General features: G+C 28.7%; 1 protein-coding gene across 5 annotated transcripts; it reads left to right on the top strand.

Moving 5' to 3' along the window:
• The first annotated feature begins 4374 nt into the window (after positions 1-4374).
• On the top strand, positions 4375-11958 carry LOC100853809 (protein RGF1 INDUCIBLE TRANSCRIPTION FACTOR 1). Of its 5 annotated transcripts, none has more exons than XR_002032109.2 (5): positions 6157-6530; positions 8051-8320; positions 11215-11361; positions 11434-11737; positions 11906-11958. XR_002032109.2 is itself a non-coding variant. In XM_003631189.4 (4 exons), the coding sequence occupies exons 1-4, from the start codon at positions 4483-4485 to the stop codon at positions 11596-11598; spliced, it is 615 nt and encodes a 204-aa protein (XP_003631237.2). In that variant the 5' UTR covers positions 4375-4482; the 3' UTR covers positions 11599-11958. The 5 variants fall into 5 exon arrangements, 3 of the variants coding, with proteins under 3 accessions (XP_003631237.2, XP_059593707.1, XP_019081462.1); XR_009465952.1 differs by having other exon boundaries at positions 6164-6498; XM_003631189.4 differs by lacking the exon at positions 6157-6530 and adding an exon at positions 4375-4515 and having other exon boundaries at positions 11434-11958.
• Positions 11959-12204: the final 246 nt, after the last annotated feature.

Below are 12204 nucleotides of genomic sequence, written 5' to 3'. Positions count from 1 at the left end.
TGCCCATGGTTAATCTGCTCGAATTTGAGAGCGTTAACTTTTTTGGTTGTGTAGTGAGTTGTCGCTGCGTTTTACAAACATCCAAAATAGAAAGTTTCAAATTTTTTAAAAAAAATTAACTTATAATAATATAAAATATTTCATTAAAAATAAATTAATTAATTAATATTTTTCAGATTCAATTTGATATTAATTTGATTAAAATTTGTGATTTTTCTTTTTTCTTTTTTTATTTGAAGTAAACTCATAATTTAGACAAAATATACACACAAAAAAATGCTCTAATAATCCTCATTAATTTACATAACCTTATTAGGTATAATATATTTAATTCTCATTTAAATAATAGTAAAAATAAAAATAAAATAATCAAATTCGTAAATTTATATTTTATCATTTTTAGTAAGATATTCTTAATTCATGAGTTATGACCTTTCCAACTTTATTCCATTTTTTGAATTCCATATCAAATTTCAATTTGTACCAACCAAAAATGTGCCATTTAGATTGTGTATTTTTATTAAAATTATCTCAATTTTGGCTAATTATTAAAATTTATAATATACTTTTTTGTCAAAGGAAAAAGGCCAAAAAAATAATTTAAAGACAATTTATGGTTGATTTTTTTTTTAATACTTTAGAGAATTTTGTTTTTAGGTTAATAACTAAGTTGTAATTTAATCTAGATTGTGGAATTGAAAGAAGAACAACTGCATACAAATTTCGTTTTAAATTTAGTACATTATGTTTAAGTATAGATCCGAAATTGAACGATTGTCTCAATCTTATAAACAATTTTAGTTATAAAAATAAAATTTAGAAGTAAAAAATAAAAATCTAACTAGATTAAATGATAATTAAATCAAATGATCAAGTTTAGTCTTAGCAATAAATATAGAGAATGGTTAACTAAATGAATGCTTAATGAATTTCTTTGTAGTAATAATCTATATTATATAACAAATTTATTTTGTAGTAATAATTTATATTACACAATAAATTGTCAAATATTTTTCTTCTTATTATGGTATGACGTGGGAAGGGTTTTTTTGTAATAAATAACAAAATTTAAGATATAATATAAATTAAAATTTAAATATTACTGTTCGTATTATTCGAAATGTTATTATTTTTGTATATTTTATTTTGGAAGGGATAAGGTTGGATGGGATTTTATTTTTCATGAAATATGATTTAAAGGTACTGATTAATTTTCTTACGAGGTGAAAACAATTTTTTTTCCTACGTAAAAACGTTTAGAATGAATAAGTAGTGATTTATGATGATCACTACTCTTCTATGCTCTTTTATCAAATCTAACAACGTGTCAATTTCACCACATTTTGGTAATTTATCATCACTATCACATTTGATAGTTTATCATTATGAATACTCTTAAAAACCACAAAAAATATGAATACATTCAACTTCTTCAACATTATAACAATGTTGTTACTGTCATCAATATTTTTACCATCGATATTACAAATAACTATTAATTTATTATTTCAAAATTTGACATTTTTTTAACCACTATATTCACATGTATGCATTCATTTATGATTAGATGAATTCATTCAAATAAAGTTATAATCTCGAGCTCGAAATTTTGTCTCTCATAATTAAAGGTTTCTTTTAAGTTCTTTAATTTATTAACTTATCATACAAAATAAAGTTTAATCCACGAATCACTTATGAAATTCTAAAGGATGTTATAACATATACTAGTCTTGATCATGTATCTTATTAATTAAGAATAATAAGATGAATATAGAGACATTATATTATAAAGATAAATTCGAGTCCTAACTTTTACTTATAAGTGTTCATGGCCTTATGCAATCAAAATTATTATATATATCATGGTTTTCTAATAAAGTCATGGTCATTGAATTGTTGTTCAAATTTTGAAAGATTTGTTAAAGTCTTCAAGACTTAAAAAGATATGTCTTTTACATGGAATGCGAGTTCTATAATTAAGAGTTAGATGTGTTAGATCGTGATTTCACCCCTATGTCTAATTGCATTAGAAGAAAAATAAATAGTAGAAGTATATTACATTGTTTCAACCCCATCTCGAATTGCATTAGAGGAAAGAGGAATAATAGAAGTATATCGCATTGTTTGTGAGGGGGGAAGAAGGTTTGTTAAGGTTATGAGCAAAATGGGCATTTTGATTGGAAACCATGGGTTGGGTTATGTCGATTTTTCTTTAACCATAGTTCACCACCTTAGTTTTGGGGTCATTATTTATTTTTTTAATTGTGATTAGTGGTTTTTGCATTTTACCCACCAAGGTAGCTAAGTTGGTCAGGGCGATAACTAAAAAATGTGGTCTCATTAAGTGACACATGATCCTATCATCGATGATACCTTTAATTTATTCGGTACTGGTTGTTGTATATAGATTATTAATTTAACATTGTTGGACCATCCTCTCCTTGTAGCTTATATATTTTTATCTTTTTTCATTTGATTTAATTTAGATATAAAGTATTGGGCAAGTGTGAAAGAAAGATCAATTTGATTTAACCAAGGACAAAATAGCTAATGATAGTAATTAATGAGATGTCTCAATCATATCAAGTGGACATATATTAATTAGATCTTTGTTCTCATTGTTATTATTGAGGAGATTAGTTATAAACAATTTATAAAAAATTAATGGCAATAATTAATTGAATACTTCAACATTATCTAATGTATTTACAAATTAAATTATTGTTCTCAATGTACATACATAAATATTATTCATGTGCATAGACGAATGATATTATCTATATATTACAATTTTAAATGAATATTGTGTATATTATTACATATAACTATATGAAAAATAATATTCATAGATCATTAAAATAAAAAATAATAATTAAATTAGCTATGGTAATTAACCAAATATATCAAATATTATGAGTGGATATGTAAATTAGGCTCTTTCATTTAAGTTGTGTATTTGCATATGTTGGTATATATAGATATTGTTTCTTCACATAGTTGAATTGTAGAGGTAGTGTCATATGTCATTTTGCTGACAACATTGTCCTGATATTTGGTAAACAATCACCAAGAATACCCCTTTGTGTTACATTTTCTTGCCTTTTTCTTTTCTTTTATGTCAACCTCAAAAGGAAAGTATTAGGAACACTCTTTTTTTTGTGTTTATCTCCTATTGACCACTAAACACAAGGTGTTTTCAAAGATTCCATGAATTATGTGTAGTGATCTCTTTCTTAAGCTTACGTCTTAACCAGTTTAAGGTCTCAATCAATCTAAGATAATCACCTAAGAGGGAGGTAAATCGTGTATTAATTACTTTTTACATATTTTACGATTACAAATACTAGCTTTAGTTATAAATTGATAACTTTTACTTAAAAAAAAAAATGGCTAAGAAAAATCACTAAATATAAAAATTTAGAAAAATTATTTTGAGTGTCATCAACTTAAAAACAATAAAATCCGTCACTTTTTATCTTAAATTTTAAAACTTTTAAAAACTAATATTTTTGCATAACTAAGGTAACATGCTAGGCATATTCAAAAATTTTTTGTTGAACCATGCTATTTCAATTTTTAAAATAAGTAAAATTTTAAATTTGGAAATATATATTTTTTTAAAATGGTTGTTATTTGTACATCATAATTAAAATTTATAACTACGAAAAATAAATTATTAGAATTACAAAAATTATATTATTATCCTTAAATTCATATTTCAATTTCTAAAATTATAATTAAATCCTTTGTATTATAATTAAATGAAAGTTTCTAAAATTAAATAAGTTTCTTTTTTCTTTTTTGCTAGTAGAAGAAGAAAGTTTCAATCAATATACACCCCTTAATTTAATTACCACCAAAGATTTATTGCTTTCATATGGTTAACATACATAAACCTTCCTTTCCTTGCTCAATGAGTGTAATTAAAGATTGTAAGGAGAAAATGGTGGTGAAAACCGAGTTATATATATTAATTAGATTTTTTTTCACAATATTGTGTATATGCATTAATTTTATATATGGTTTACATTTCTATTATGTTTTATACTTTTATTCGCGTCAGTCTATTTTGAATAAAATATAAGAGTTTCACGTAATTATACAATCATGTCACTGTTTGTCTATCTACGTGACCTTGGAATAATTATATTTTTGTCTTTTAATGAAACATCATAAATGCCCTCTTATATATATAAAAAAAGTGTTCAACTATTCCAATTTAGTATATCTTCTAAATATTTACTCTTTTTTGCCACGTAATATAAGGAAAAATTTTAAATGGTTACATACACCTCGATTTCATCGATTAATTACAACCATTGATTTAATGTTTTTAGATGTTCAAGATAAACCTTCCCCTTGTTGCAACTATGTGTTTTTTAAAATCTATTTCCATTTGATCCAATCTAGTTACAAAATTTTCAGTTTAAAGTTTCTATAAGTGTGATAAAAGGTTAAGGCGAGATTGAACTTTAAAGAAAAATGGTGAGTCCATCCATACCATTGACAAGCGAGGTAATCAACCTGCAATCTCATTTCTGTTTATTCACTTTCAATTATATGCATTCTTTTATTATAAATTCATCGATTGAAAGTTGTTTTCGCAAATAATGATTAAACTAAATTGTAGATCTATAAAAAGGCAGTGGGTTTTCTCATTTTTTCTTTATTTTATTTTATTTTGTATTTAGTAATTCAAGTACCTCGATTTATAGTGCAATTCATTGCCTATGATTTAAATCTCTTAGTTTTTTGGGTTATCATTCCTGTTTCGGTTTTGAATTTTAATCCCATTTTCCTAAAGTGTATAACCATAGGATGTGGAATTGACTCGAGTTTGAATATGTCATCGACTTCAAATTTTAATTTATTCAATCAAATGTTTTGTTTGTTAAAAAACGAGCACTTACAATGTCTTGATTTTGATTATTTATCCATTTTGAGAGTAAAGAACTCAAATTCTAAAAAGAATAAATTCAAATTAATTTCATTATTGAATTTTTTCATTCATTTTTTTTCTTTATATAGGATATTTACTATATCAAGAAAGATCCCTTCTTTTTTACTACATGGGATTATGTTTCACTAGAACACATGCTTTTCCTCGTCCCAAATTGTGTGTTTTCATTTTAGTGTTTTTCTTTCTAAAAAAAATTATTTTTCACTTTACCTCATTTCATACTCTAAATCAAACATTACCCTTTTTAATTAGCATGTTTGTAGGTTTTTTATTTTATTTTGGATTTTTTACCATATATATATATCATTTAATATTTAAAAATTAAACCCTATTTGAAAATTAATTTTGAAAATCATTTTCCTCATTTAGAATAGCTTGTCATTTCAATGTTTGATTGACTTTCTAAAATGGCTTCTAAAATGTTATTATGAAAAACAAGTTGTTATTTTTAAGAAAAAAAATTTATTTTTTATTTTTGAGTTCTTAAATAAAATTTTTGTCCTAAAATTAATTATCACATATAGTTTTGTATCCATTTAATTATACTTCTTCTTTTATGTTTTTAAAATTATAAAATAATAGTATTTTTTATAGGGGATATATGAGCTCTTAGAGACTTACATTGAAAGCTAACAGCTTTTAAAAAAATTAAAGTATATAAAACATTTTACTACCTTAAATTTTAAATATTTAAAATGTCATTTTTAAAGTAATAAAATAAATCTATATTTTTTAGAGGTTTATATCGAAAAAATAATGGTTTTCAAAAAATATTTTAAAAAGTAAGGGCATGTTTGATAAATATTTTTGAAAACAGGTTTTTCTTATTCAGAATTAAAAAAAGAAAATACGTTTGGTAATCAATTTTTTTTTTTAAAATAAAAATAAAAAATGACGTTATATATATATATATATACACATCACATTTTAGTTATTTTATATTATTTTCACTTGTTTATGGAATTCATATAAAAAATCATTTTTAAAATAAAAAAATGCTTAAAAATATTATAAGTTTTTAAACAAATCTTTGTTTTATAAAACATCATAATAACACCGTTACCAAACAAGACATAATAAATTAAAAAAATGTGATTTTTAAAGTTATAAGATAAATCTTTTTTCATTTTTTTTCCTCAAGAAGAAAATGTCATACAAAGAAATTTGTAGCAATAATATTAATTATTGATGAAAATGATACAAAGTATTTTTTGCGATTTAAATTCCAATACACTTAATAAATAATATTTTGTAAACTTGGTACGATCTGTCATAGAAAATCGAAAAAGAATTAGAAAGGATGGATTATTAATTTCTATATAATAATTTCTGTTTCAAGGAATAATCAAAAGATGAAATTCTGGAAGATAGAGCTCTCTCTCTCTCTCTCTCTCTCTCTCTCTCTCCCTCTGTATGTGTAGAGAAAAATGGAGAAGATTCATAAATCGTGTTAATGGCTGGGGGGTGAAGCAATGGATGGGTGGATGGATCTGGGTTTTGGTTGATGGACGCTGAATTTATGCTCCAGCCTCAAGCATGTATGTGGTGCTTCGTTTTGTTTTTGTGTGTGGTTTGTCCTTCTGTCTTCTGTTTTTTTTTTTTTTTTTGTTAAATTTAATTTATCTTATTTTTTTGGTATATTTATTGCGTTAGATCCTTCATTGTTTTCTAAAGATTAGCGTGATAAGAGGTGATTCAAGGATAGTCATTTGTATATCTGGGTTGTTGCATGTAAGTTGTTCGACACATTGCCTCAGAGAAAAGAATGCTGGAGATGATTGGTGTTTGGGGTGAAGGAGAAGAAAGGCTTGAATGGAGAATATAGATCAATGCCAACGTACTGTACTAGTCCCAGTTTGAGTAGAGCTTTGAGCTTTGTTTTTACTATCTGGGTGTAGGGTAGTGGTCGTAAAATGAGACTACAGGAGAATTGAGTTGTGGGTTCCAATCCATTTTGTACTGAGATGTTGAGATTTAAGGAAACCCATAATAGATGAATTCACATGCAAATGTATATGATCAGAAAGGTTCATGATGCCAACGGAATGGAAGAAAACATAGACAATTTGGGCGTTGACTAGGAACCAAAGTAATTAAGTCTTTGATTTCTTAGTAGGGCTCCTTGTCCTCAACTAAAAAAACACTTAGGCTCATACCAATGCTTATACTTTGTTGGTGTTTGGTAAATATCACTAAGATTTTTAGTAAAATGATTAAATATCATTAAGTAAATTAAACATATTTAGTAAAATGATTAAATATCACAATTTAAAGTAAAATTTAACTTTAAATATTAAGTCAAAATAGTTAATGGGTGTAAGGTAAAACTTAATACTTATTATTTAATGACTTAAATTGACTTTAAGTTAAATTGTTCTTAAAGTTGTTAACTTAAAAGTTATTACCTTTTTTTTAAAAAAAAATTTCTTCTTTGTAATAAGTGAATGAAGAATTTATGATTTAATACAGGTTTTTCATGAAGATTCATTAGTTTTTACAAAAGAGACAATTAGAATGAGGGAATGTAGGTCAATTCCAACTTCCAAGTGTGAAGTTCCACATTTCCTATCAATCTTCAGCATTAAAGTAACACACTAATTTGACAATTGACCGTACACCTGGTTTCTCACATTAAGCCCATTCTTGCATCAATGTCAATTCAATATTCTAAGTTATTGATAGTTGCTATTGGCCTCATGTCCCTCTGATTTGTGGGCCAGTTGCTTAGAAAGGAAAAGGTATCTGGCTATCTGCTTGGTAAGCAAACAGATGTTTCTCTGCTCAGTTAAGGCTTTTATAATGGATCCTTCTTTCAATGTATTTTACTCCTTAAATGTGGTTTTTCTTTGGGCTTTTTATACTGTGAGAAGTTTTTCATGATTTGAAGTTTCTTTGTTTTGGATGTTCTATGATCTATATTTTTCAATATTAGTTTCTCCTTCCACTTGTTTCCTCAACTGATATATGGTCACAATTATCCTTCATAATGAATCCTTTTATGTTATTTTCTTTTCTTTGCATTCTAGGGGTTGTTGAAATTTAGACATACTTCCTTGTGTACGATTTATTGATTTTGATAAACTTTTGCAGCCTGAGCCTCAGATCTATCATAAGAAGCAGAAACCTGCATGGCTTGATTCGTTCTTACGTACAGACTTTTTAGGTGCTTGCTTGATTCATGAAGGGCGTAAGAGTGAGCTAAACGTATACTGCATTAATTGTGATGCTGGTATGTGTGAATCTTGTGTTTCTGCTGATGCACATTCCAATCATAAAAAACTGCAAATATATAAGCATGTGCATAAAGATGTTGTTCTCCTCGCCGACATGCAGAAGCATATAGACTGTTCTCAAATCCAGGTACCTCTCTCTATTTGTTGGTTAAAAAGTTTGTATGAGCATTTTAATTTCTATATTATTGATATTCATAGAATTTTTCCATTAGGGCTTTATGTTTGTTGCCCCAACTTTAAGAATATGACTTCTCCCATGCTACTTTTGGAAATAAATATTCCTTTAGTAGTTGGGAGAGCTCAAACCTCTTGTGTTAAGGACTCTACTATATACTTCTTCCCTTCTTGTGTTATCTATTAATCATTACGTTTTTCTCTCTTTTAACTTGTTAATATTTTCTATGTAAGGATTGTCAATTGAACAATTTATGAATCAAATTATATTGTTTTATAGATTCCAAGAGTAGATATTGAAATTAGAATGTAGTTATTTAATAAAACATCACTAAAAATTTTAATAAAAATTTAAAACATTATCTCTTTATATTCCCATAACTGCAAATAGAAAACAAAAGAAATAGTTAGAGCAAAATGGAATAATTTTCATGTGTTGTCCAAACAGTGCCTTGGATTTCTTAGTGCGTCTGATTTAAATTGCTCCATTTCTTGTGCTTATTTTATACAAAAGCTACCATTGTGTTTGTTGCTTGCACTTTTTCATTTTGTGTTCAACTGATTTATTCAGAAATGTTATTATTGATCCATTGTTATAGCTAATTGTGTTGATATCATTCAATACATTCATCATCTTAAGTTAATTATTGGGGCTATTCTATATAATTTGGTTTCTGTTGATTACATTGATGTGATATGGTAATAGATTGACTATGTTATATTTCTAAAGAAGCAAAAGTAGTTGCTATGACAATTCAAAGGTTATACAGTTACACAAATTCCTTCTTTATGTGAATCTTGATGAGTTTTCTTCAAAATTGCTACAAAATAAAAAAAAATTGAAATATCGAGTGTTCACTACAAAGTAATGTAGCGACAGTGAATAGTGTGTTACATGCCACCTCAGCTTGAAACTTGCCATGCATTTGTTTCTTGTTTTTGTTTTTTGTTTTGGTCTCTCTGAAGGAAATCGCATTTAGTGCTAGCGGTTCTTATGATAAAATTTTTTGAGTCAAAACAGCATAGATGCCACTGCAGTTTCAAACTTATCAATTTTTTTTTTTCTGTTTATGGTCCTTTCTCTGCAGGAAACTGCATTCAGTGCATGCGGTTCTTACTTTAAATTATTTTGTGTCAGAACAATGTAAAAATCTTAGTCACACAGGCAGGAAATGTAAAAATCCATATTGTCACCATAACTCCTATTCTTACCTTGGCCTTCGACCTCTTAATTTAACGATTCCTCCATAGCTGTTATAATTCTTCTTTAGTTAAATATAATCTCATCTTCTCTACTTGGTGTATAAAATATTCAGACCATTCATGGAGTGTCTCACCTACAGTTAACTGATGACATAATTATATCTTCTTGTGTATTTAGGGAAGGATTTTTTATCCTTCTCTTGTTTACTTTGTTAATGAAAATATTTTTGTTTTTGACAAATAAAAAATAAAAAATCTTGTTCTACTGAGGCCAGTGAAATCAAACTCATTCTCTTCATCTTTGGTGTTGATTCTGGGTTCCAAGAGCAGCTCATACAAAAGCACCCTTTCAGCCATCAATTTTGCTCAAGTGCATTTTTCCAGCATTACCTGCCTTATAGGTTGTAAGGCGAAGGTGCGGTCCAAGAAGGGAATCCCAAGCCCCTTCTTTTTTCAGACCCTGTAAAGATTAAATTTTTAATAGATTGGATGGTTGTTGGAAGGCCCTGTTATCATTGGGTTGGGGAGTAGGGGAAGAAGTATTACCCTAGTTCACACTGCATAGCCCATCTAGGTCCCTGACCATAAAACAGTTTCAATTCCTGAAGTTCAGGAAAATGTCAATATGCGCTACTGCTTGTGTTCCTCTGAGAGAGGCTTTTGTGCCATATTTGATTTCTTAATTTAGGAAAAACATAATATACCATTATTTTTCTGCTTCGAGAAAGGGAAGACAAGGTCATGGACATTTTCTCACTAAGTTGATAAATCAAATATCATACAAGATAAAGTATTTTTGGCGGTTAATTTTTTAATAGAAATAATCAATACCATGAATGCTTTATATGGCTCCCATTACTTTTGTTAATAGTGGCATATTCACAGGGAATTTACAAATTTGTTTGATGTAGCCGGTTACAGGTTTTTTCCAATACCTGCCATGGGAAGAACATTCTTAGTGTTGAATACCATGAATTGCCACTAAAAATCAGACAAAACATTTTCACTGTGGACAGTAGCGGTAGCAAAAATTTGGAAACTGCTTTAAAAAGCACATCAGGAGGAGCATCTTCACTTGGGTCCACCTTTTACAGGCGGTTTTTAATTACTGCTGCTAATGGACTGAAATGTCTACTATTTTTTTTTTCTCTGTTTGTTGTTGTTGGTTCTTTTGTTTTTGGTTTTTGGTTATTTTATTTTTTACACTTCTCTAATTTAGGTTTGGTGATAGTTTAGTTTTCTAGCCCATAAGGTTTGGCGGCGGTCTGGTTTTCCGTCACTTAATTTTGTTATTTGTATTTGTAACGAATAGATCAGAGACCTCAATATGAGAACCAATTATTGTTGATTGTTAGTTGTTAAACACATGCCTTGATTCCCCTGACAAGTTTTGATATAGAAATTAGAAGATTTTTATTATTCTATTTTGTGTAGGAAAGAACTTTATATCCATAAGATGTGCCACTCTTATTAGTTTTTTTCCTTTTTCATCTTGGCGGCCCCTATTTATATATTTTTGTAGATTTTTACTATTTTAAGTGACACTTTTTCTCAAGCTAACATGTACAGCAAACCTGATTTGATCTTTTGACATTTATTACTATACTTTTTTTTTATTGAATCTAATATAACTTGACTTTCCAGCCTTATAGATGCAATGGTAAGAAAGTTTTAGCCGTAAACCCTCTTCCGCACTCTGGACGGGAACTGAATTCTGGTGAAATGTGCAAAGTTTGCCATCGGATCATATTTAAACCAAGCATCTATACCTACTGCTCTATCTCATGCAAGGTAATAATTGTGTTAAACAATATATTCATAAAATTTGGCATTTGCGCTCTTTTTTCACATCAATATTCTCAGGTCGCAGCAGTTTCTACAAATCTGACCAGTTCAGATCCTCCCTATCTTGCCCCAAAAAAGCCAAAAAAGAAGCCCCCACCAAAGCCAAGTGTGAATAAGACACAGAGTCCCCCGAAGAGGGTGAATAAGAGAAAAGGGGTGCCTAGCAGAGCACCTTTCTTTTAAACTGAGGAAGGAAACATGATCCCTGCTACTGAATGATGGAGTGTGGACTCAGGCAGCAGTGAAGAGGTCTGTCTTAATGGGGAACTTACGATGGATAAGCTCAAATAAGAAAAACCATGCTTGGAAACTGGTCTTATTAGTAGGTTATGCTATCACTATGCTTTTTGTGGTTCTGTATTTGCCATGACTTGTAGACGTACCCTGCTTTGAACTCTTTAACGTTTGCTGTGTTTTTTGCTTGTTATGAATTTGCCATGACTGATCATCCTATGTATGCATCTGCTCTGAACTCTTAACACTTGCTCAGTTAATGGAGCTCCATGGATGACACCCCTATAAGCATTGGTGCAGCCTTTGTTATGCACAGCATTCAATCCTTGTTTATGACAAAACTAAGCTTTCCAAGCTCAGAGAAGTGAGACTAGAGTGCAGAGAGCAAGCTGCACCTGCCATGAGCTTGAGCTCCATTAAGCTCAAACATGGGATGCATGTTAGCTAGTTGATTGTTCAGTGGTAAGAACAGTATATATCCCTGGTTATACAGGACAAGGTTGGGGGAAAATTCATCTTTGGTGGTAAGTGTTCATTGCTTCTAGTACTCCTCTG

Source organism: Vitis vinifera, chromosome 1, assembly GCF_030704535.1.
Source record: "Vitis vinifera cultivar Pinot Noir 40024 chromosome 1, ASM3070453v1".
Taxonomy (NCBI): Eukaryota; Viridiplantae; Streptophyta; class Magnoliopsida; order Vitales; family Vitaceae; genus Vitis; species Vitis vinifera.
This window is presented reverse-complemented; position numbering and strand designations above follow the sequence as displayed.

What these genes read in the sequence shown, in the direction of transcription:
- LOC100853809 (XM_059737724.1), top strand. Translation starts at nt 6,497, where the DNA reads ATGTATGTGGTGCTTCGTTTTGTTTTT. An exon ending in TGGTGCTTCGTTTTGTTTTT is followed by an intron (nt 6,524 to 8,050) that starts GTGTGTGGTTTG and finishes AAACTTTTGCAG; the next exon opens with CCTGAGCCTCAGATCTATCA. An exon ending in TAGACTGTTCTCAAATCCAG is followed by an intron (nt 8,321 to 11,214) that starts GTACCTCTCTCT and finishes TTGACTTTCCAG; the next exon opens with CCTTATAGATGCAATGGTAA.